This window comes from Squalius cephalus (assembly GCF_949319135.1).
Source record: "Squalius cephalus genome assembly, chromosome: 12".
NCBI lineage: Eukaryota > Metazoa > Chordata > Actinopteri > Cypriniformes > Leuciscidae > Squalius > Squalius cephalus.
The window spans coordinates 27,483,330-27,510,048 of NC_137133.1; the positions used below are offsets into that span (position 1 = coordinate 27,483,330).

At 40.3% G+C, this 26,719-nt stretch overlaps 1 protein-coding gene across 1 annotated transcript in view; it reads right to left on the minus strand.

Annotated features, from left to right (window-relative positions):
* Nucleotides 1–26,719, minus strand: part of LOC307167975 (uncharacterized protein) — a 59,534-nt gene that overhangs the window by 24,071 nt on the left and 8,744 nt on the right. The window contains exons 8-23 of the mRNA XM_079887366.1: nucleotides 26,197–26,343; nucleotides 25,954–26,100; nucleotides 19,663–19,809; nucleotides 18,753–18,899; nucleotides 18,407–18,553; nucleotides 17,966–18,112; nucleotides 17,267–17,413; nucleotides 16,835–16,981; nucleotides 16,489–16,635; nucleotides 16,049–16,195; nucleotides 15,133–15,279; nucleotides 14,693–14,839; nucleotides 14,307–14,450; nucleotides 14,063–14,209; nucleotides 13,423–13,569; nucleotides 1,175–1,207 (exon numbers count right to left, since the gene is read on the minus strand). Of these exons, the coding sequence (XP_079743492.1) occupies nucleotides 1,175–1,207; nucleotides 13,423–13,569; nucleotides 14,063–14,209; nucleotides 14,307–14,450; nucleotides 14,693–14,839; nucleotides 15,133–15,279; nucleotides 16,049–16,195; nucleotides 16,489–16,635; nucleotides 16,835–16,981; nucleotides 17,267–17,413; nucleotides 17,966–18,112; nucleotides 18,407–18,553; nucleotides 18,753–18,899; nucleotides 19,663–19,809; nucleotides 25,954–26,100; nucleotides 26,197–26,343 (2,235 nt within the window). The remainder of the gene's footprint in view (nucleotides 1–1,174; nucleotides 1,208–13,422; nucleotides 13,570–14,062; nucleotides 14,210–14,306; nucleotides 14,451–14,692; nucleotides 14,840–15,132; nucleotides 15,280–16,048; nucleotides 16,196–16,488; nucleotides 16,636–16,834; nucleotides 16,982–17,266; nucleotides 17,414–17,965; nucleotides 18,113–18,406; nucleotides 18,554–18,752; nucleotides 18,900–19,662; nucleotides 19,810–25,953; nucleotides 26,101–26,196; nucleotides 26,344–26,719) is intronic.

A 26,719-nucleotide genomic window follows, 5' to 3' on the forward strand; every position in this document is an offset into this window, starting at 1 on the left:
CAAAACAAAAGAGAAATGATCCAATAAACAATAAAGACATCTGAACATTCTTGAACATATTAAAAATAAATCAGTTTCATAAATGTTAGCATTTTTGCAATTTCTTTAATTGCACAAAGCCAACTATCAAATTTACGATTAAAAACAAAACAACAAATAGGTACATCACTTGTTAAAAGGTTCTATTATACAGTACAGGCCAAAAGTTTGGAAACATTACTATTTTTAATGTTTTTGAAAGAAGTTTCTTCTGCTCATGAAGCCTGCATTTATTTGGTCAAAAATACAGACAAAAAAATTAATATTGTGATATATTACAATTTAAAATAATTGGTTTTCAATTTATTATACTTTAAATTATCATTTATTTCTGTGATGCAAAGCTGAATTTTCAGGATCATTACTCCAATCTATCACCTGATCCTTTAGAAATCATTCTAATATGATGATTCATTATCAAAGTTGGAAACAGTAACATATTTTTTCATAACCTGTGATACTTTTTTAGGATACTTTGATGAATAAAAAGTAAAAAAAAAAAAAAAAAAAAGAAAAGAAAAAGAAGCAAATGTTTTAAAAATAGAAATCTTTTGTAACAACAATATACACTACTGGTCAGTAATTTGGGGTCAATAATTTTTTCTTTCTTTTTTTGAAATAAATCAATACTTTTATTCAGCAAGGATGTGTTAAATTGATAAAAAGTGATAGTAAAGAAGATTTATATTATTAGAAAATATTTTTTTATTTTGAATAAATGCAGTTCTTTTTAACCTTTTATTCATCAAATATATTAGGCAGCAGAACTGTTTCCAACACTCATAATAAATCAGAACATTAGAATGATTTCTAAAGGATCATGTGATAGATTGGATGTCACATGTGACACTGAAGACTGGAGTAATGATCCTGAAAATTCAGCTTTGCATCACAGAAATAAATGATAATTTAAAGTATAATAAATTGAAAACCAATTATTTTAAATTGTAATAATATATCACAATATTACATTTTTTTTCTGTATTTTTGATCAAATAAATGCAGGCTTGATGAGCAGAAGAAACTTCTTTTCAAAAACATTAAAAATAGTAATGTTTCCAAACTTTTGGCCTGTACTGTATGTGTGTTGTCATCAAATACATCCCTTTTTTTTTTTTTACAGTAGGCTACATACCTGGTGTTGTTATGGTAGTGGTAGGTGGTGGTGCTAGTGGCAATGAAATAAAAAAAAACAATCAATCAAAACAAAAAGACAAAATAAATAATCCAATAAACAATTGTAATCAATAAAAAATTATAATTTTGTTTTCATTTATTTAAATACAAAATATAATTAATTTATTTAAAAGATTATGCCAACAGTCAAAATTAAGGTTAAATTATTTAAATATTTAAAATTATTGCTTTCTCAAATTTTAGCCTGACTTTAAATTCTATTACATTTACAGACATATTTTAATTTAAAATTAAGCTTCCGTTAACGATTGTGTAAACGACGTCCCTTCCACAATGCACGCTATATTATTACGATTAGGTAATAAAATAATCACACAGGAAATGTTAGCGGTATCTACTCGCTTTTAATCATCAGATGTGAGTTTATTTGTAATGGCACATATTTGTGGATTTCGTCTTCGAATTTTGTCTCAGAAATCACTTTCATTGAGGACTCTCCATACCTACTATCAAAGACATGGCTCGGCTACAATCTTCGATAGCTACTACATCAGACATATCATCTCAGTGATACATATTTTCACGGTTTTATGCATTTTTGATGTCGATTGGGCTTAAAACTGTACTCTTTTTTTCGCATACACCAATGTAAATTTTATGTCATAAGCGGCATATAATGAGAGAGCGCTGGTGTGCAGTCGTAGTGAGAAGCTGCTCACTGAGGAGCAACTGGTGGAGCTTATGTGTAGCTCCTCCTCACTAGAGCTCCAGCGAGGAGGAGTGAATGTAATTTGGGTCTAATGGGTGGAGCTATATGGCAAGCCATTTTAACATTTAATCCTTAAAACCTACTAATATCTATTTTAATGCTAGTACTTATTTTTTAGATACTAGTATCTATTCCATTAAGTACTAGTACTTATTTATTAGCTACAAGTACTTATTTTTTAGGTACTAGTGCCTATTTGTTAGATACTAGTGCTTATTCTTTAGGTACTAGTACCTTTTTAAAGATACTAGTTCTTATTTATTAGATACTAGTACTTATTCCAATAGTGACTAGTATTTAATTATACCTAACTTGTTAAGAAAAAATTTCAGAAAACGGACTGAATTGCAGAAGGCAATTTATAATAACTTATTATTATAATAACAATATAATAATAGTTTACCTTTTTAATGGTATTAGAGTAAAAAAAATATTATGAATAGGCATATGTAATATAGTGAATATATACTCTTATTTTGACAAGGCTCTCATTCTCTGACGCAGATTAATATTCCGAATTTTTAATTGTAAGGAATTATGAATGCTCACCAAAAATCTCTGGGTGTTGTGGTTGTTTGGCTGGTGGGTATGAACCGGGTTTTGGACCTACTTAACTGTTGTTTGAATTTTATTATTGGCAGTTAAGTCTTTATTATAGCCTACTGTACATTCAAAACAATAAATGTCATATTAAACATATATCTTTCCTTTTATTCATGCTAACCAATTAGCTAGATAAACTAACAAAGCCAGTTACTTACGAAAAATCGATCTTCTCTAGACTTAGTTTAGCGTGATTGAAATCTGATTGAATGGTTGAGAGTATACTCATGTTTATGTAATGATCTGTTAAAAGAAGATTTCTCTTAATATTTTCTTAGTTCCTTATGAGGTTGAAGATATCTGCAAATTAATAGATACTAGAAGCTATTCTGTTTTTATATCATCTAATAATTTATGACTACTAATTATTCCAATATTGACCAGTATCTTTTTAAATATTACTAATAAGTATTCATTAGATGCTAGTTATTTATTGTATACAATTACTTTTCATTCGATACTAGTACCTATTTAATAGACACTAGTAGTTATTTGTTAGGTACTGGTACTTATTTATTAGACACTAGTATCGTTTTTAATTGTAACTAGTAAAATTTCTTATCTCACTAGTCACAACTGTTTTTTTACTCGTCTTATGTTATGACTAGACAGAATGACCTCTGTAGAGTTCAATTAAAAATCTTACTAGTAACTAAATAATATAACATTTGGAATAAATACTAGTATCTAATAAATAGGTACTAGTATCTATTGAATAAGTACTATTAGCTAATTAATAAGTACTAGTATCTATTTAATAGGTACTAGTATCCAATGAATAACTACTAGTATCTACTGAATAAGTACTAGTAGCTAATGAATAAGTACTAGTATCTATTTCATAGGTTCTAGTATCTAATGACTAAGTACTAGTATCTACTGAACAAGTACTAGTATCTAGTAATAGGTAGTATCTAAAAAATAAGTACTAGTACCTAATGAATAACTACTAGTATCTAACAAATACATACTAGTCACAATTGGAATACATACTAGTCAGAACTGAATAGTTGATATCTGAATGACAGATCCCCATAGAAGTCAATGGCAAAAATGTAAAATGTGTTACTAGTAACAAAATAATAGTTACTAGTCACTACTGAAATAAGTACTAGTATCTAATGAATAAGAACTGATCTATTTAATAGGTACTAGTATCTAATGAATACGTACTAATATCTAATAATAAGGACTAGTAACTAATGAATAAGTACTAGTAACTAATGAATAGGTACTAGTATCTAATAAGTACTAGTACCAATTTAATAGGCACTAGAATCTAATTAATAAGAATAATCTAATAAATGAGTACCAGTCTCTAAAAAAATAAGAACTAGTATCTAATGAATAACTACTAGTATCTTTTAAAAAGGTACTAGTATCTAAAGAATAGGCACTAGTACCTAAAGTATAAGCACTAGTACTTAATGGAATAGATACTAGTATCTAAAAAATAAGTACTAGTAGCAAGAAAATAGATACTAGTATGTATTAAGGATTAAATGTTAAAACGACTTGCCATAGGAGAATATCCAACCACATCCTAACCCTACCCAAAACAACTCTAACCCTCCACCTCATTGAGCCTCCAGAGAGGAGGAACTGGAGTGGACGTCATTTGACTCTGCAGTGAGTACCACTTGGTCGTAGTGGCTCGTTCGTGTGTAAGGGTAATCTAGGGCTGCATAATCAACCGAATTTAAGATGGAATAGTCGCAGCGTTATGAAATCGCTAAATTCTAATTAAAATATTTATATGCTAAGTGTGTTTTTGAAGTTCAGCACTGACATGAGTGCATGATGTGCATCGATCTGTTCGCATTACATGCTGCTCGATTAATCTTTGCAAGCATGTGAGTTTGTCACTAATAACGTTCATTTTAAAGTAATACGACCCTAACATCTTTTCAAGTTTATATGAAAGTGTTTACACTCTGGCTACAGTTATGAATGAAACTATGATGGGAAACAGAGGCTTTCTGACGCATTTGAGGCTTTCATCAAATTGTGCAGAAAAAAGGTTCATTACTCAAAACTTTTAACACAATGCGCATTAGTGAAATCTGGAGGTCACACATTTTCTCCACCATGTCTTACAAATCACTGCAGAGCAGAAAAAGCATGTGACCAAACAAACCTTCAAAAGTCCGTGACATACAAATGTGGAGTAAAGACGACACCATTGTCAAAACTTGGGTCGGGCCGATAGACGATGCCATCATCCATCGCAATGGCTGACTAAATTTACTTACACTGTGTATCTGATATGAATAAAACACGTCGGCAAATATATTTGAATGGATTGTTATTGCTGCTTCCATAGACACCATTGTGTATTTTACAAACTATAAATGTATTGTTTTGCTATAAATTGCATGTATTTAAATGTCTGAAACCTAAAATAAACATTATGTGGTAAAAACACTGAATAATTGTGATATATGACAAGCGTTGACCCCCCTTAAACTCTGCAGAGCTGTGGCCCTCCAGGAATTGAGTTTGAGACCAGACTATCATTTTCTACTCTTTGTTGGTTATAAATGAATTCACGAGCAGGCAGATTTCAGCCAGTGAACAAGCACCAAACCGCTGATCTTGAATGCGTGGATTCTGCGCTTACGTAAATCCCTTCGATAGGCCATTGCATTCATGCTCTCAACAGACTGTGGTTGGCTATGCAAAACACTGAAAAAAAAAAAAAAATGCATCTGCCGTTGCTATGCAATCATGAACTGCGCTCTCCATGACATGATGACGAGGAAGTATCAGCAAAGGATTAATTGATTTCTAGCCCTTGCATTAGCTTTACTACTAGATATATTTATGGAGATGAGAAATAAAAACCCGCCCTGTACAGCTATGATCAGCTGTTGTTCAGCTGAGCTTTCGATATTGTTACGGAAAGGCAGAAGCGGTTGGTTTTTGTCACATGACCTGCTGTGCGCATGCGGCATTCTGAAAAGTTGAGATGTTTTCAACCGACCGCGTTGCTTCTATAGACCTTATGTAGCCCCGCCCCTTTTCAGCGCTGAACTCGTTGTCTTTTGTCTTCCGGTCAGTATTTTCACAGCAATCTTGCGTATTTATGAATGAACGGCTCGTTTTAAAATCTTCCCGGTCTACTGACATTTGTTAAGACATCTGCTTTAAACATTACAATGCTCATGAGAACTTTCGTTAACTTTACATTAAGTAAATTACTTTACAAAAGCTAATTACTCCTGGACAGCAATGCCATAGAAATAACGGGTTCTCTTACGAAAGGTCTCTCGTACTGCGTAAGTATCTTACACTAGGGGAAAATCCCTTTTCCGCGAGATATTGAAGACAAAAATTATCAATTACGTTTTAATCGGGACAATAAGCACATTTTAGAGTGGCCTTTTATTGTGGCCAGCCAAAGACAAACTTGTGCAATAATCATGCTGTCTAATCAGCATCTTGATATGCCACACCTGTGAGGTGGATGGATTATTTCGGCAAAGGAGAAGTGCTCACTAACACAGATTTAGACAGATTTGTGAGCAATATTTGAGAGAAATAGGCCTTTTGGTACATAGAAAAAGTCTTAGATCTTTGAGCCAAAAATTTTGTAATAATGTAAAACGCGTTGCGGCAGCATGCAGACATAGGCAAGACAGCTCGCGTGCCTATTGGCTGACCTGCGGCATCTGCAGCAGCCTATCGAGAGAGGCCTCTCGTGACGTCAGATCCAATGCGTCACGTCCCACCGAAACAGGCGTGGCTTAGGCCTATAAATACGGCTCGACAGGCTGATAGAATCTGATTTTTCATTCCTTCAGCAAAGCTCACGCATCGCTGGATGCGGAGAGAAAGAAGCCGCGCCGTCTGAAAAAGCCTTTCAGCGGGACGAGCCACTGCACCTGAAGCCGCTGGCCGCGCCGCCTTCAGTCGCCGTTCCTGCTGCGCTATCCGGCGTTATATCCTTTTTTCTGCCACTGTGTTTTGTGTGTGTGTGTGTGTTCGCCGCCACGACACACACTCTGATTGCATTAAAAGAGCCGGGCGTCTTTTTCAAGATGCCCCTTTCCTGTGGCTCGTGTCGAGCCCCAACTCAATGACGGGGATCGCCACGTGATCTGCACTCGCTGACGGCGGCTGCCCTCACTGCGAGCTAATGCCCAGGGTGACTCTGAGGACTCGCCTGGCATCTTTTGCCGAGACTGCACCTCCGCCCGCTGCGGTGCCGCGCCGTGAAAGTGCCGTGCTCAGCGGATCCCGGAACCTCCTCCAACCAGCAAAAGCTCGCCGGTTCGCCCGCCAGCTTCGCCCGAGTCTCTCACTGTTGGACAGACGGATGACGACGAAGAAGCCGCATCTATGTGGATGGATATTTCCTGCTGCAGGGCTAGCTTTCTTTACGTTACAAGAAAGCTACCCCGCCCCGTTCGCGTGCGTCACTCACCGGCGACAAGAGGAAAGAGAGTGTTTTAGTCCTGCCGAGGCCGGACCAACCTCCATTTCTCACACATTTCTCAGTCCCCTCCTAAGTTCAGGCGACTGGAAATATCAATATCAATATTGCAGTAAACGAGTCTGTTGTAATACATGCACGCCTGCAAACGAACGCCGTCACAAGACACGATGACGCTCTCTGGATGGATGTTTCCTGCTGCAGGGCTAGCTTTCTTTACGTTACAAGAAAGCTACCCCGCCCCTCGTGTGTGTCACTCACCGGCGAAAGGAGGAAAGAGAGTGTTTTAGTCCCGCCGAGGCCGGACCAACCTCCATTTCTCACACATTTCTCAGTCCCCTCCTATGTTCAGGCGACTGGAAATATCAATATTGCAGTAAACGAGCCTGTTATAATACGTGCAACGCCTGCAATCAAACGCCGTCACAAGACATGATGACGCTATCTGGCTATACGCTATCATTCTCTATGGCGCTCTCGCTCTGCTGGCCGCCACTCCCCTCCGCGTGAGCCCCGGCCTAAGATTGTGGTAAAGCCCGAGGCCTCAAAGTCTTCCTAGCCCGCCTAGGAAAACGACGGTGTTCAAGTCCCGCTGCGGCCAGACTTCCACCAAAACGTCTCGCTCATTCAGTTCCAGAAAATGCGACTGTTCCAGTGTATTTTGCAGAAAACAAGCCGGTACCACAGCCCGTTTGCATGCACACAAACGCCATTTTTACGTCGGCCCAGATTAATCTCATAAAGAGTGTGTTTTCTGGTATTCCGGCCACGGCCGATGGTGTTATGAGTGTAGTAAAATGCCCACGCCTAGTGCCCATTCCTACACACAAGCACATTTCAGGGCTCGCACACATAGAATCGACTCATGTCGATTGTGCATTAAATGTAGTGAATGTGCCCACGACCCAGTGCCCACAAACACTGCACACTGCATGTCTCACGGTTTCTGTAAGCCGACGGCGTTCTCAGTGTAGTATATGTGCCCGCTGTCCCGCACCCACATTCACTCACAGACATGACAAGCCCCATGGGTTTCCCCCCCCGGCCACGGCCGATGGTGCTATGAGTGTAGTAAAAATGCCCACAGTTCAGTGTTCATCCCTACACACAAGCACAGCCCGTCACACAGGGCTCGCACACACAAAATCGGCTCATGTCGATTGTACATTAAACATAGTGAATGTGCCCACGACAACAGTGCCCACAAACACTACATACTACATGTCTCACGGTTTCTGTAAAAACGAAACCAACACAGTTTCAGTCTGCTCATGCAGACGGTGTTTTTCAGTGTAGTAAATGTGCCCGCTGTCCCGCGCCCACATTCACTCACAGACATGACAAGCCCCACGGGGCTCGCTCCGCTCGCTCTCCCTCAGCACGCCACCCCCCCCCCCACCTCGAGCGCCGCAAGCACCGTGTCTCTGTTACAGCATACCGGAGCTCTCCGGTCGCCACTATGTCACGACCAGAGCCCAGATCTCATTCAACCCCTAGCTATTCATGCAGATGCATGGGCAAAGCTCCCCGGGGTATCAGAATGGGTGCTGAACTTTATAAAAGAGGCTATTCGCTACAGTTCGCTCGACGTCCCTGCCTTTACGCGGCGCGAACCGAAACTACGGTTGAAACCCATGTCTGGCCCTGCTGCCCGCTCTATGTTTTTCCCCCCGTCACGCTCCTGCCTCAGGTATTAGAGCGAATCAGGGAAAATGGATGCTCAGTGCCTGGCCTGGTTCCCAGTTCTGATGCAGCTGACAAGCACTGCCCCATGGCCAATACCAGTGAGGAGGGACCTCCTCTCTCAGGCCAAGGGCTCGATTTGGCATCCTTGCCCAGAGCTATGGTCCCTACATGTGTGGGCTATCAACGGGTACCCGCTAACCTCCCGGTGGGAGTGTTAAACACGATCACGCAGGCTAGGGCCCCGTCTACCAGATGGCTCTATTCCTCAAAATGGTCGGTGTTCTCTAGCTGGTGCACAGCTCATGGCATATCACCCCCAGACTGTGGGGTGACGGAGGTTCTCTCCTTCCAACAAGAGCTGCTGGATAAGGGCAGGACCCCATCCACGCTCAAGGTTTACGTGGCGGCCATAGCAGCGTTTACTAAACCGGCGCTCGGCCAGTCACTTGGAAGGAACGATTTAGTCATCCGCTTCCTTAAGGGAGCTAAGAGGCTGAATCCTCCTAGACCTCCTTCAGTCCCCGTGTGGGACCTTTCTATGGTTTTGGAAGCCATGAAAGGTGCCCCATTCGAGCCAATCCAAACGATAGATATTAAACACTTGTCTTTCAAGACAGTGTTTCTTCTGGCTCTCGCTTTAGTGAAGCACATAGGGGACTTACAAGCGCTCTCAGTGAGCGTGACGTGTATGGAATTTGAGCCAAATGACTCGAAAGTCATACTCAAACCAAGGCACGGGTACGTTCCAATATCCTTCAACACACCGTTTAGGGCACAGGTGATTTTCCTGTCGGCCCTGCCGGTCTCTAATGAGGAGAAGGACGCGAGCTTCCTTTGCCCGGTCAGGGCATTAAGGGCTTATGTGTCTCGCTCGACTGTCTTCAGACAGACGGAACAGCTCTTTGTTTCGTTCAGCGGACGTTCTAAGGGACTAGCTGCATCGAAACAGAGTCTATCCAGATGGATAGTTGAGGCTATAGTGCTGGCTTACACATCTAAAGGCCTGCAGTGCCCGTTAGGTGTCAGAGCGCACTCCACAAGAGGCATGGCCTCATCGTGGGCCTGGTCCAGTGGGATTGCCTTGCAAGATATATGTATGGCGGCAGGCTGGGCCTCCCTGTCTACATTTATAAGGTTTTATAACCTAGAGGTTCCCGCCTTACAGGCTAAGCTGCTGTCGGTCTAATAAATCAGTATTGTCTGTTCTGATGCTATCGGCTCAGAATACTGAAAACGCTGAGCGCTGCTCGCTGATCGACTGAATAACTCTATGGGCAGTGTGTAAGACCCACAATATTCATCGGTTCAGGCCGAGTTTTTCGCCCTGTCCGTATGAAATACTATTAATGTAATTTGCGCTTTATAGGACACTACTAAATCTGGGAAAAAATGCTGTTCTAGCCCCTTTTTTTCCCAGACTCTCTGTGAGTTCCCTGGTGATCGTGCACTATATGAGCCCCGGGCACCCGCCCTTGGGACTTTGGTGTTGGATCTCAGCACGCACTGCGTTTTACATTGGGTTCCCCTAGCGTAAGATACTTACGCAGTACGAGAGACCTCTCGTAAGAGAACGTACTCGGTTACTAATGTAACCTCGGTTCTCTCTAGAAGAGGGAACGAGTACTGCGTATCTTAGCCGTGCATGCAACACGCTCTGGTTCGCTTCGGCAATGAAAAACCAGATTCTATCAGCCTGTCGAGCCGTATTTATAGGCCTAAGCCACGCCTGTTTCGGCGGGACGTGACGCAGTGGGCGCAAAGTGCCCTCATTGGATCTGACGTCACGAGAGGCCTCTCTCGATAGGCTGCTGCAGTTGCCGCAGGTCAGCCAATAGGCACGCGAGCTGTCTTGCCTATGTCTGCATGCTGCCGCAACGCGTTTTACATTATTACAAAATTGAGGATAATTTTTGGCTTCAATATCTTGCGGAAAAGGGATTTTCCCCTAGTGTAAGATACTTATGCAGTACTCGTTCCCTCTTCTAGAGAGAACCGAGGTTACGTTAGTAACCGAGTACGTTTTAATCGGGACAATAAGCACATTTTAGAGTGGCCTTTTATTGTGGCCAGCCAAAGACAAACTTGTGCAATAATCATGCTGTCTAATCAGCATCTTGATATGCCACACCTGTGAGGTGGATGGATTATTTCGGCAAAGGAGAAGTGCTCACTAACACAGATTTAGACAGATTTGTGAGCAATATTTGAGAGAAATAGGCCTTTTGGTACATAGAAAAAGTCTTAGATCTTTGAGTTCAGCTCATGAAAATTGTGGGCAAAAACAAAAGTGTTGAGTTGTTCAGTATATTTATTTACTAACCTAACTGCCTTCCATCATAATGCAGTTGTTTAGAATCCTCCTAACTGCACATGCAGAAAACTGCGGTTTTCCAACTCATCCTACATAGGACATTCTTTTGGACTGGTGCTGCTACGAACGCAGTCGAACTTGGGGTGTAAGCCTCTTCCATCAAGGTACTGTGTACATGGTCATCCTTAGAATTCGAGTTCCTTGCAAGATCTGACTTGAAAACTAGCTCAAATGTTCAGGCACTTTCAAATAATAATCAATGTATGTTTCCCTTCGCTAGCTACTGGTGGTGGTGTCATTAGTTTTCCTATTATCGTTTTATGTAATGGCTTATCGCGTTCCTTTGCATAACACAGCCTGTTGTGGCCAATCAGGGTAAGACTATTATTGTATTATGTAACCTGGCCAATCGTGACCCTTCGCATAGCCCAGCATTTTGCGGTTCTTCACATAGTGCTGCCTATCATGGCCTTTCATACATCATGAGCTACGTGGTCTTTGTGTTAATTAACTTAGCCTCTCATGCCCTTAGCTTTTACAGTCATTTGTTTATCACACGGCCTATCAGGGCCATCAGGTAAGACTGACTATTGTTGTTTTCTATACAACTAAACATGAATCATTGTAGCTCATCTGTTAATACTTCACAGAATAAATACCATGCAAACGTTCGCCTGCCCTCTGAGTTTTTCTGATAGAAATATGGGGAACTCCAAGTTCTTTGTGAATCTTTACACAACAGACCTCCATACTAAAACATTAAAAATCTTTAAGCAACATTTAAGATTTTGTTTTAGAATACATACATATTGGTAATGTAATAATGTTGACACTGTATTGAACAAAACTAAAAACAAACTAACAAAAAATTATGAGCCTCTTATTACTCTTATTATTTATTACATTATTTGGTACTATACGGTTATCCAGACCACACGTAAATGTACTATACGGTTAACCTAACATTAACCCTAACCCTACCCAAATAGGTTATCTGGACCACACGTGACCACACGTAAATGTACTACACGGTTAACCTAACCCTAACCCTACCCAAATAGGTGTGGTCCGGATAACCGTATAGTTCCCATTATTTTTTATGATTTCGTACTATGAGCTTCAGCTGTCAATCATACCTCTGCATGGGTTACTGTTTATAGGGAGGGTTAATGCTGTTGATTTTCATGCACTTCCCTTGCTCTCATGTATCTTATTCCTTGCTCTTATCCCTTGCTCTCATGTATCTCATGTATCTTATTATTCTAGTCATGTGTCCTGTTTTCTCACTGGTTCATTTTTTGATTCTTCTTAGGTGTTCCTTGTTACGCCCGTTTCACATATACTCCGTTTGCAGAGCGTATTTTTTTCTGTACCCATGTTAACAGGTTAGAGCTTTCACACTGCACGCGGATGCGGTCTGGCGATCCTTTTACAGCAGTGCAGCGATTGTTTACGCTCCGAGTCTATTTTTGCTGTGCTGCACGCACTGAATTAAAATGACAGCGCATAGTTTGTGGTCAAAATGAACACAAATTGACATAAAAATGTAGTAATTTCATCATAAATGCATTTAATTAAATAAAATGTAGTAATCTCACCATAAATGCATTTAATTAAATTCTACTTTTTTCCACAGTCATCTTTTTACTTTAAGACCGGGGTAAAGCAAGGAAAACTACAATTTACTTCAACAAGGCGACATAATGAATGACACTCGTCTCATTCGTGGAGGTGGAAAAACAAGTTCTTTGTGACATGCAAGATTTATTGTATAAAGATTTAAATTATGCAAAAGAAAAAATATGAGTCTGCTGTTTTTGTAAATTTTAAGTTTTAATTTAAAATGTTTGCGATTTTAATATAAGTACATGGTTAAATATGTTACCACTTGCTTGAGCAACTTAATATATAATCTATATAGAAGTAGCCTAATGCATTGAATAATACGTTGTTTAAATTGTGTTTAAACATTAATACGTCTATTAAAGAGTGTATATGTGTACAAAGAGAATCACACTGGTGACAAAACTTTCTTTAAATAAAAGTTGCTGATAACTTCTGGATTTGAAATACAAATAGTGAGTAAATGTTTTTGTGGTACAGCCGTGGATCAGTTACGCACTGCATATGCAGCATATGTGAAAGTACTATAGCGTGTGTTGCTCCTGTACTGCATACGCACTGCAACACGCACCGCATATGCACTGCACACAGAGTGTGTGTGTGAAACGGGCATTAGTCATTAGTCTCTCTGTATAAATAACCCTCATGTTCTCATTGTTCCCTTCTAACTTTGATGTTGTTTTGCTACTGCTGTTCGTGTTCAAGTCATTGTTTATTTTGTTCAAGATTTCTAAATAAAAGCTGAACATGGGTTCTCAATTGAAATTGCTTCCAGTGGACTGTGACATTATTATACACAGATCTGAAAATAGAATTTACCTCTACATGTGTTATTGATGCTGATGGAAAGACTTGAATTTGTTGCAATGAATCCATCCACACATGAGCAATTGTAACCTCCAATTAAATTTGTACAGTTGGAATCTGGACCACATACAGATAGACTGTCCAGACATTCATTTATATCTATGAAAAAAAAAAAAAAAAAAATTAAAGTGATAATTAAAACAGTTTTCTTTAACACAAACACATAAAGACACGAAAAACATCTATCATCTAATGGCATTCATCTGTCTATATAAAACGAAAATATAAACCAAGAAGGCAGAACTTGGAATATTTAAAGCACAAAAGGCCAGAACAAATGGAAACTTATCTCCTAAAGAATAAATGCTGGATAAAAATAGTATTTAAGCCCTAAATGAATAAGTCCAAACTGCATGTGCAAAAAAATAAATTAAATAAAAGTATGAATCACAAAGAGGTTTGAGTATGTATAATTCTTTTAAGGAGAATATTTTTTCCCTAAAAATATATATAAACAAACATTGATTATTGACATACTTCATAAAGGCATATTTCAAATTATGTAGCAATCTAAAAATGACATCTTTTTGAGCAGTTTCCAATAAACAATACCTCGAAAACCATGAGAGAAAATATGACAGAGCAAACTTACCAATGCATGGGTTACTTTTGGTGTTCGCCTTATTCGCTTCTAAGACGTTATATCCTTCCCAACAAAAGCATGAGAAGCTTCCAATGTAATTGTAACAGTGAGAGTTCGGCCCACACACTGATACTGAGTCAAGACATTCATCAATATCTGAAAAAATAACATTGGTACAGGGAAAGGTTTCATGTGACAAAAGATTTAAGCAAAACAAATATTAGCTGTTCAGAGCTTCCACTGTCAATCATACCTCTGCATGGGTTATTGCTGTTTAGGAGGTTTGGGTCTGTTACATTATATCCACTCTTGCACAAGCAATTGTAACTCCCAACAGTGTTGTTGCAGATCGAGTTTGGACCACAGATCTCTGATCTCTCAACACATTCATTCACATCTTTAGTAAAATAAAGTTATGGTAAAAAGAACAGTTTGGATAAGTTTAATATCATTCCATGTCATTGTAACAACAAATTGCTTCACTTGCAAAATGCAAAGTAAAAATGATATGGGTAAACTCTGGACAATTATGCAAGCATGAGCAATTGTAACTTAAAAATAATATCCAAAGTAAAAATCACATGGATAAACTCTAATTATTCAAGGTTACAGTAAACAAATCTGAATATAAAAATGTACCTCTACATGTATTATTGATGCTGATGGTGAGATTTGAGTTTGTTGCAGTGAATCCATCCAGACATGAGCAATTGTAACTTCCTATTTCATTTGTACAGTTGGAGTCTGGACCACATACAGATGGACTGACCAGACATTCATTTATATCTAGAGGGGAAAATAATTTAAGTTTGTTTTAATAAATACAAATATAAACACATAAAACATGAAAGAAAAATGGTATCTCACAACATAATACACTAACTTAATAACTGTACAAAGAGAATACAGATTGAGAAAGTATATCATCAACATTTTTAAACACAAACAACCACAATATTAAGATTTGGAAAACAGCATGTGCAAAAGAAACAAACTAACAAAAATTTATTATATGCATCCCAAAAATAATTTTCTTTGTCATGAATTTGTAATCTAAGTTTATTTTCTGTCAATCATACCTTTGCATGTGTTATTGCTGTTTATAGGGAGGTTTGGGTCTGTTACATTATATCCACTCTTGCACGAGCAATTGTGACTCCCAACAGTGTTGTTGCAGATTGAGTTTGGACCACAGACCTCTGATCTCTCAACACATTCATTCACATCTTTATTAAAAGAAAGTTATGGAAAAAAGAACAGTTTGGGTCACTCATTCATACCTGAATGTCAAAATATTCTTTGGCATCTTTACAACAGAATGCTTTATTTACAAAAACATTATATCCAAAGAAAAAGAATTACATGGATAAACTCTTGCTAATTATTCAAGGTTAGAATAAACAAAAATATAAATATAAAATGTATAAAATGTTCATCCACATCTTTAGGAAAATAAAGTTATGGTAAAAAGAATAGTTTGGATAAGTTTAATATCATTGTAACAACAAAATGCTTCACTTGCAAAATGCAAAGTAAAAATTATACAGGTAAACTCTAGACAATTATGCAAGGTTATAATAAACTCAAATCTGAACACAAAACAACATCAACATTTTTAAAACTAAGATTTTTTTGTGCTTCTTTAAACAACAGACCTCCACAATAGAACAGATACAGTTTTAAGCAACATCTCAGATTTTGTTTTTAAATAAATACATATTGGTGATGTTACTGTAAAAAATGTATTTGGATTTTTTGTGTGTTATAAGCCAATACTTATTTTCTGTTATGAATTTGCACTAAGAGTTTTTTCTGTCAATCATACCTCTGCATGTGTTATTGCTGTTTATATGGAGGTTTGGGTCTGTTACATTATATCCACTCTTGCATGAGCAATTGTAACTTAAAAATAATATCCAAAGTAAAAAATCACATGAATAAACTCTAGCTAATTATTCAAGGTTACAGTAAACAAATATGAATATAAAAATGTACCTCTACATGTATTATTTTTGCCGATGGTGAGATTTGAGTTTGTTGCAGTGAATCCATCCAAACATGAGCAATTGTAACTTCCTATTTCATTTGTGCAGTTGGAATCTGGACCACATACAGATGGACTGACCAGACATTCATTTATATCTAGAGGGGAAAATAATTTAAGTTTGTTTTAATAAATACAAATATAAACACATAAAACATGAAAGACAAATGGTATCTCACAACATAATACACTAACTTAATAACTGTACAAAGAGAATACAGATTGAGAAAGTATATCATCAACATTTTTAAACACAAACAACCACAATATTAAGATTTGGAAAACAGCATGTGCAAAAGAAACAAACTAACAAAAATCTATTATATGCATCCCAAAAATAATTTTCTTTGTCATGAATTTGTAATATAAGTTTATTTTCTGTAAATCATACCTTTGCATGTGTTATTGCTGTTTATAGGGAGGTTTGGGTCTGTTACATTATATCCACTCTTGCACGAGCAATTGTGACTCCCAACAGTGTTGTTGCAGATTGAGTTTGGACCGCAGACCTCTGATCTCTCAACACATTCATCCACATCTTTAGTAAAAGAAAGTTATGGAAAAAAGAACAGTTTGGGTCACTCATTCATACCTGAATGTCAATATATTCTTTGGCATCTTTACAACAGAATGCTTTATTTACAAAAACATTATATCCAAATAAAAAGAATTACATGGATAAACTCATGCTAATTATTCAAGGTTAGAGTAAACAAAAATATAAATATAAAATGTACCTCTACATGTATTATTGTTGCTGATGGTGAGATTTGAGTTTGTTGCAGTGAATCCATCTAAACATGAGCAATTGTAACTTCCTATTTCATTTGTGCAGTTGGAGTCTGGACCACATACAGATGGACTGACCTGACATTCATTTTTATCTAGAGGGGAAAATAATTAAAATTTGTATTAATACATACAATTATACACATATAAAACATGAAAGACAAATGGTATCTCATAACATAATACATTAACATAATAACTATACAAGAAGAATACAGATCGAGAAAGTATATCAACATTTAATTTTAAACAAACGACTACAAAATTAAGATTTTGAAAAGCAGCATGTATAACAGAAACAAACTAACAATTATACACCTCCAAAAACTCATTTTCTTTATCATGAATTTGTAATATAAGCTTTTTCCTGTCAATCATACCTCTGCATGTGTTATTGCTGTTTATAGGGAGGTTTGGGTCTGTTACATTATATCCACTCTTGCATGAGCAATTGTAACTCCCAACAGTGTTGTTGCAGATTGAGTTTGGACCACAGACCTCTGATCTCTCAACACATTCATCCACATCTTTAGGAAAATAAAGTTATGGTAAAAAGAACAGTTTGGATAAGTTTAATATCATTGTAACAACAAAATGCTTCACTTGCAAAATGCAAAGTAAAAATTATACAGGTAAACTCTAGACAATTATGCAAGGTTATAATAAACTCAAATCTGAACACAAAACAACATCAACATTTTTAAAACTAAGATTTTTTTTGTGCTTCTTTAAACAACAGACCTCCACAATAGAACAGATACAGTTTTAAGCAACATCTCAGATTTTGTTTTTAAATAAATACATATTGGTGATGTTACTGTAAAAACTTTATTTGGATTTTTTGTGTGTGTTATAAGCCAATGCTTATTTTCTGTTATAAATTTGCACTAAGAGTTTTTTCTGTCAGTCATACCTCTGCATGTGTTATTGCTGTTTATAGGGAGGTTTGGGTCTGTTACATTATATCCACTCTTGCATGAGCAATTGTAACTTAAAAATAATATCCAAAGTAAAAATCACATGGATAAACTCTAGCTAATTATTCAAGGAATAAACAAAATCTGAATATAAAAATGTACCTCTACATGTATTATTTTTGCTGATGGTGAGATTTGAGTTTGTTGCAGTGAATCCAATGACACATGAGCAATTGTAACTTCCTATTTCATTTGTACAGTTGGAATCTGGACCACATACAGACGGACTGAAAACACATTCATCTATATCTATGGGGGAAAATAATTTAAATCTGTTTTAATAAATACAAATATAAACACATAAAACATGAAAGAAAAATGGTATCTCACAACATAATACACTAACTTAATAACTGTACAAAAAGAATACAGATTGAGAAAGTATATCATCAACATTTTTAAACACAAACAACCACAATATTAAGATTTGGAAAAGCATCAAGTGCAAAAGAAACAAACTAACAAAATTGTATTATATGCATCCCAAAAATAATTTTCTTTGTCATGAATTTGTAATATAAGTTTATTTTCTGTCAATCATACCTTTGCATGGGTTACTGCTGTTTATAGGGAGGTTTGGGTCTGTTACATTATATCCACTCTTGCATGAGCAATTGTGACTCCCAACAGTGTTGTTGCAGATTGAGTTTGGACCGCAGACCTCTGATCTCTCAACACATTCATTCACATCTTTATTAATAGAAAGTTATGGAAAAAAGAACAGTTTGGGTCACTCATTCATACCTGAATGTCAATATATTATTTGGCATCTTTACAACAGAATGCTTTATTTACAAAAACATTATATCCAAAGAAAAAGAATTACATGGATAAACTCTTGCTAATTATTTAAGGTTCGAGTAAAAAAATATATAAATATAAAATGTACCTCTACATGTATTATTGTTGCTGATGGTGAGATTTGAGTTTGTTGCAGTGAAACCATTCACACATGAGCAATTGTAACTTCCTATTTCATTTGTACAGTTGGAATCTGGACCACATACAGACGGACTGACCAGACATTCATTTATATCTAGAGGGGGAAAATAATTTAAATTTGTTTTAATAAATACAAATATAAACACATAAAACTTGAAAGACAAATGATATCACATCTTTAGTAAAAGAAAGTTATGGGAAAAAGAACAGTTTGGGTCACTCATTCACACCTGAATGTCAACATTATTATCAAATAATCAAAGTTTAACCTGATAAAAAATATTATATTTTATTTAATTTGCAATAACAAATGAGGATTTTTATGAAGATCTGTTTGGCTATTAACTTTTAAATGCACCATTATTATGCATTAACATAAGAAGAGTGTACGCATGAAAGACCAACGACTGCAGATTAATGTGCTTCCACATTTGTCTCCGATACGGTAGGGAATTAAATTAAATGTGGAGGATTTTAACTGTGACAACATGACTGACAGGCCAGTTTACAGTGACAGGATTCAACAGAGAGCAACCATTAAAAGACACAATTGTATGATGTGATAGTAAGTCTCAAAGCTTGTCTACTCTTTTGCTACACACTCAAAAGTATGTACTTTTTCTTCACAAACAAGTACATACTTTTAAGGCGTAGTATAAGTAGGCGAAATGGGTTGATGTTATTTTGTTACTGCTGTTTGGCGAGTTTTATGCGTCTGTTCATGTTCAAGTTAAATCAAGTTCAAGTCATTGTTTATTTTGTTCAAGTTTTGTTAATAAAAGATGGGTTCTCAATTCAACTCGCCTTCAGTGGATTTCCGTGACAATGGAATACAAAGATCTGAAAATTGAATTTACCTCTACATGTGTTATTGATGCTGATGGAAAGACTTGAATTTGTTGCAGTGAATCCATCCACACATGAGCAATTGTAACTTCCAATAACATTTGTACAGTTGGAATATGGACCACATACAGATAGACTGTCCAGACATTCATTTATATCTACAGGTATGAAAAAAAAAACATTAAAGTGACAATTGAAAACGTACTCGGTTACTAACGTAACCGCGGTTCTCTCTAGAAGAGGGAACGAGTACTGCGTAATATCTTACGCTAGGGGAAAATATATTTTTTCCGCGAGATATTGAAGCCAAAAATTATCCTTAATTTTGAAATAATGTAAAACGCGTTGCGGCAGCATGCAACGCGTTTTACATTATTTCAAAATGAAACTGCTCGCGCAACGCGATGAAACAGCTCGCGCGCCTATTGGCTGCCCTGCGGCAACTGCAGCAGCCTATCGAGAGAGGCCCTTCATGACGTCAGATCCAATGCGTCACATCCTGCCGAAACGGGCGTGGCTTGGTCCTATAAATACAGCTCGACAGGCTGATAGAATCTGTTTTTTCATCGCCGAAGCGAACCAGAGCGTGTTGCAGGCACGGCAAAGATACGCAGTACTCGTTCCCTCTTCTAGAGAGAACCGAGGTTACGTTAGTAACCGAGTACGTTCTCTTACGAGAGGTCTCTCGTACTGCGTAATATCTTACGCTAGGGGAACACAGTGTAAAACGCTGTGCATGCTGAGATCCAACACCAAAGTCCCAAGGGCTCATATAGTGCATAAAGTCCGGGAAAGAGGGGCTAGAACAGCATCATTCCCGTAATAAGTAGCATCCTATAAGGAGCAAATTATATCAATAGTGTTCCACACATTCAGGGCGAAAACTCGGCCTGGACTGATGAATATTATGGGTCTTACACACTGCCCATAGAGTTATTTAATCAATCAGTGAGCGACGCTCAAGCAGTTTCAGTATTCTGAGCCGACAGCATCAGGGCAGATAATACTGATTTATTAGACCGAAAGCAGCTTAGCCTGCAAGGCGGGAACCTCTAGGTTATAAAACCTTATAAATGTAGACGGGGATGCCCAGCCTGCCGCCATACAGATATCTTGCAAGGCAATCCCACTAGACCAAGCCCACGACGAGACCATGCCTCTTGTGGAGTGCGCTCTGACACCCAACGGGCACTGCAGGCCCTTAGAAGTGTAAGCCAGCGCTATAGCATCAACTATCCACCTGGATAGACTTTGTTTCGACGCAGCTAGTCCCTTAGAACTTCCGCTGAACGAACAAAGAGCTGCTCCGTCTGTCTGAAGACAGTCAAGCGAGACACATAAGCTCTTAATGCCCTGACTGGGCAAAGGAAGCCCGCGTCTTCCTCCTCATTAGAGACTGGCAGAGCCGACAGGGAAATCACCTGTGCCCTAAACGGTGTGTTGAGGGATTTAGGAACATACCTGTGCCTTGGTTTGAGTATGACTCTCGAGTCATTTGGCCCAAACTCCATAGACGTCGCGCTCACTGAGAGCGCTTGCAAGTCCCCTACACGCTTTACCGAAGCAAGAGGCAGAAAAAACACTGTCTTGAAAGACAAATGTTTGATATTTATTGATTGGATTGGCTCGAATGGGGCACCTTTCATGGCTTCCAAAACCGTAGAAAGGACCCACATGGGGACTGAGGGAGGTCTGGGAGGATTCAGCCTCTTAGCTCCTTTAACGAAGCGGATAACCAGATCGTTCCTTCCAAGTGACTGGCCAAGCGCCGGTTTAGTAAACACTGCTATGGCCGCCACGTAAACCTTGAGCGGGGATGGGGTTCTGCCCTTATCCAGTAGCTCTTTCTTGCAGGAAGGAGAGAACCTCTGTCACCCCACCGTCTGAGGGTGATATGCCACGGTCTGTGCACCAGCTAGAGAACACAGACCACTTTGAGGAATAGAGCCGTCTAGTAGACGAAGCCCTAGCCTGCGTGATCGTGTTTAACACTCCCACCGGGAGGTTAGCGGGTACCCGTTGATGGGCCACGCATGTAGGGACCAAAGCTCTGTGCGAGTTTTCCAGATCGAGCCCTTGGCCTGAGAGAGGAGGTCCCTCCTCACTGGTATCGGCCATGGGGCAGTGCTTGTCAGCTGCATCAGAACTGGGAACCAAGCCTGGTTTTTCCAGAACGGAGCCACAAGTAGCACTGAGCATCCGTTTTCCCTGATTCGATCTAATACCTGAGGCAGGAGCGTGATGGGGGGAAAAGCATAGAGCGGGCAGCGGGGCCAGACGTGGGCCAGCGCATCCCTGCTCTTGGAGAAAAACTCTGGACAGTGAGCGTTTTCCTGAGACGCAAACAGGTCTACCTTTGCTCTGCCGAATGTCTTCCACAGCAGTTGGACTGTCTGCGGGTGTAGAGACCACTCCCCTGCCGGAACATTGTTCCTGGACAGTCTGTCTGGTCACACATTCAGGTGGCCTGGCACGTGCGCTGCTCTCAACGAGCGCAGATTGTGCTGAGCCCAGACCAGGAGGCGCTCCGTCAGCCTGTACAGGTTTCAGTGAACTCTTCGCCCAAGTGACTTTGAGACCCAGATTCTCGAGTAGATGTTCAAGTAATGTGGTCCTGTGTTCTATGAGCTCTGAGTGTGATCAAGCTAGAATCAGCAAATCGTCCAAGTAGTTCAAAACTCGCATGCCCCGAAGTTTCAGGGGTGCAAGCGCCGTGAATGTACGGGGTGCTAGGGACAAGCCGAACGGCAGGACTGTGTATTGATATGCCTGGCCCTCGAAGGCGAATCTCAAAAATCGCCTGTGACGTGACGCTATTTGTATTTGGAAATACGCGTCCTTCTGATCTATTGACATAAACCAGTCCCCTTGGCGAATTTGCGTGAGGATTTTCCTGGTTGTGAGCATTCTGAACTGGCGTTTCGAAAGCACTTTGTTCAGCTGTCTTAGATCTAGAATGGGTCTGAGACCACCGTCTTTTTTCGGTACCAGAAAATATCTGCTGTATAGACCCCCTTCGCTCTGAGCTTGAGATAAAGGCTCTATGGCCCCTTTGCTCAACAGTTTCGCTATTTCGGCTCGAAGTAGATGTGCTACTTCCTTTTCTACCGTAGTTTCGATTCGCGCCGCGCAACGGCGGGGACATCGAGCGAACTGTAGCGAATAGCCTCTCTTTATAATGTTCAGCACTCATTCTGATACCCCGGGAAGCTTTGCCCATGCACTTGCATGAATAGCTAGGGGTTGAATGAGATCTGGGCTCTGGCCGCAAGGTGGTGGCAACTGGAGAGCACCGGTATGCTGTAACATAGACGCCGTGTTTGCAGCGTTCGAGGCGGGGGGTGCGCTGATCACAGCGGGCAGCCTGCCCGCGCTCAGCTCTCTTATGGCGGCTTGCTGAGAGAGAGCGAGCGGGGTGAGCCCCGTGGGGCTTGTCATGTCTGTGAGTGAATGTGGGCGCGGGACAGCGGGCACATTTACACTGAAAACTCCGTCGGCTAGAGCTGACTGTATGTGTGTTGGTTTCGTTTTTACAGAAACCGTGAGACATGCAGTGTGTAGTGTTTGTGGGCACCGTGTCGTGGGCACATTCACTACATTTAATGCACAATCGACATGAGTCGATTTTATGTGTGCGAGCCCTGTGTGGCGGGCTGTGCTTGTGTGTAGGAATGAGCACTGGGCCGGGGGCATTTTTACCACACTCATAACACCGTCGGCCGTGGCCGGAATACCAGAAATTACACTCTTTATGAGATTCATCTGGGTCGCCATAAAAACAGTGTTTGTGTGCAGGCAAACGGGCTGTGGTACCAGCTTGTTTTCTGCAAAATACACTGGAACAGTCGCATTTTCTGGAACTGAACGAGTTTGGTGGAAGTTTTGGTGGAAGTCCGACGGCAGCGGGACTCGAACACCGCCGTTTTCCTAGGCGGGCTAGGAAGACTTTGAGGCCTCAGGCTTTATCTCGACCTTAGGCCGGGGCCCACGCGGAGGGGGGCGGCAGCTGACAGAGCGAGAGTGTGGTCTCGGGTCCCGGGCCTGACGACGCTTCTGCGGACCGCCGGCGGCGGGCGGAGGCTGCGGCTGGGAGCTTCGAGCAGACGGCTGTTTTGAGCGGCCTGTTGCGGAGCTGGAGCGCTTTGGCAGAAAATGTTTCATGGCCTGTGATGTTTTCTGCACCTCAGCGAATCTATCCGCAAAATTCTTGACGGATGATCCGAAGAGGCCGGCAGAAGAGATGGGGGCGTCGAGGAACGCGGTGCGCTCTGAGTCCGACATCTCTGAGAGCGTCAACCATAAATGTCTCTCCGCTACGGTGGGAGAGGCCATGCTACGCCCTATGGCCTGTGCAGCGGACTTAGTGGTGCGAAGAGCCAGGTCCGTGGCGCTTCTTAAGTCCGGCACGCTGATCGCTCCCGGTCCTTTCTCATCCAGTTTACGGAGAAGGTCGGCCTGGAAGATTTGCAGGATGGCCATTGAGTGCAATGCAGATGCAGCCTGTCCAGCGGCGGTGTAAGCGCGGCTGTGCATGGCTGAGGTCATGCGGCAAGCTTTAGATGGTAGCGCTATCTTAGCACGGCGTACAGCGGAGGGCTTGCAAAGATGGGCCGCTACGGCTTCTTCCACAGGAGGAAGAGAATGGTAACCCCTGGCCTTAGCACCGTCCACCACGGAGAATGCTGCCGAGACAGATGTACGCATTCTGGCTGAGAAGGGGGCGTTCCAAGACTTCGCAACTTCTTCATGAAGCTCAGGAAGAAAGGGCGCGGGTCTAGAAGACGGCGGAACGCGGTCCCCTTGCAGGAAAAATCCATCCAGCCGGTTGAGTACAGGCTCCACGGGCGCCGACCACTCGAGGCCGAGGCTTGCTACGGCCTGTGTGAGCAGACGCATTAGCTCTGCTTCGATGCTAGCCCTTTTCCCAGACGGCTGGCGAACAGAGGGGGCGAGATCCACAGAGCTCGACCAGTCCTCACTGCCCGACGCCAGGATAGAGCAGCTGTCATCCTCCACAGACGCGGCTTCCTCGTCGTCATCCATGACAGAAGCGGCGGCAGACGGCGGCCGCTGTCCGGCGGTGAGAGACTGGCGGGCGAACCGGCAAGCTTTCACAGGCTGGAGGAGGTTCCGGGACCCACTGAGCACGGCGCTTTTTACGGCGCTGCACCGAAGCGGGCGGGGGAGCAGTCTCGGCGAAAGATGCCAGGCGAGTCCTCAGAGTCACCATTGGCATCAGCTCGCAGTGAGGGCAGCCGCCGTCAGCGAGCGCGAGAGCTGCATGTTCCTCACCCAGGCAGGAAACGCAGATGACATGGCGGTCCCCGTCGCTGAGTGGGGCTCGACACGAGCCACAGAAGGTGCGAGGCATCTTGACAAAGACGCTCGGCTCTTTTAGAAAAGAGAGTGTGAGTCGCGGCGGTGAACACACACTTAGCAGCAAAAAGGATATAACACGCCGGACAGCGTTGCAGGAACGGCGACTGAAGGCGGCGAGTTGTCGGCCAGCGGCTTCAGATGTAAACAGCTCTTCCCGCAGAAGGCTATATCAGACGGCGCGGCTTCTTCCTCTGGATCCAGCGATGCGAGCGCTTCGCTGAAGAGATGAAAAATCTGATTCTATCAGCGTCACGATCTGACGATACGAAAGGCCTCTCTCGATAGGCTGCTGCAGTTGCCGCAGGGCAGCCAATAGGCGCGCAAGCCGTCTTGCCTATGTCTGCATGCTGCCACAACGCGTTTTACATTATTTCAAAATTAAGGATAATTTTTGGCTTCAATATCTCGCGGAAAAGAGATTTTCCCCTAGCGTAAGATATTACGCAGTACGAGAGACCTCTCGTAAGAGAACAGTTTTCTTTAACACAAACACAAAGACATGAAAAATATTTATCATCTCTTGGCATTCATCTGTCTATATAAAAGGAAAATATAAATCAAGAAGGCAGAACTTGGAATATTTAAAGCACAAAAGGCCAGAGCAAATGGAAACTTATCTCATAAAGAATAAATGCTGGATACAAATTTTATTTAAGCACTAAACGAATAAGTCCAAACTGCATGTGCAAAAAAAAAAAAAAATAATAAAAAAAAATGATCACAGAAGTTTGAGTATATATAATTTTTTTTAGGAGAATGATTTTTTCCCCTAAAAAATATATATATAAACAAACAATGATTATTGACATACTTGATAAAGACATTTCAAATTATGTAGCAATCAAAATATGACATTGTTTTGAACAGTTTCCAATAAAAAATACCTTGAAAACATGACAGAAAATATGACAAAGCAAACTTACCGATGCATGGGTTACTTTTGGTATTCACCTTATTCCCATCTGAGACGTTATATCCTTCCCAACAAAAGCATGAGAAGCTTCCATTGTAATTGTAACAGTGAGAGTTCGGCCCACACACTGATACTGAGTCAAGACATTCATAAATATCTGAAAAAAATAATTGGTACAGGGAAAGGTTTCATGTGACGGAAGATTTAGGCACTGCAAATATTAGCTGTTCAGAGCTTCAGCTGTCAATCATACCTCTGCATGGGTTATTGCTGTTTATAGGGAGGTTTGGGTCTGTTACATTATATCCACTCATGCACGAGCAATTGTGACTCCCAACAGTGTTGTTGCAGATTGAATTTGGACCGCAGACCTCTGATCTCTCAACACATTCATTCACATCTTTAGGAAAAGAAAAACGAGAAAAATAACTATTTGTGTCACTCATTCATATGTAAATATTAAATCATTCTTTGAGTTCCTATCTTAACAATCTAATGCCACATTTACAAAATTATCTCTAAAAATGAATCCCCAAAATGTTATGGTGTTGTATGATGCATAGGTGTTTCAAGTGGCTGTTACTATGAAGTGTACTTCAGCATGACTGAACACTGTATTGACCAATAAGAAGTCAAGACTAGAACAACCCGTTTAATACAGACAATTATTTGTGACATTTGTTTTTGGTTAAAGTTTATGTTTTCATGTCTTTTATCTTGTAATTCTCACTGTCATGCTTCCTGTTTGTCATGTGCTTCCCTTGTCATTGTGTCAG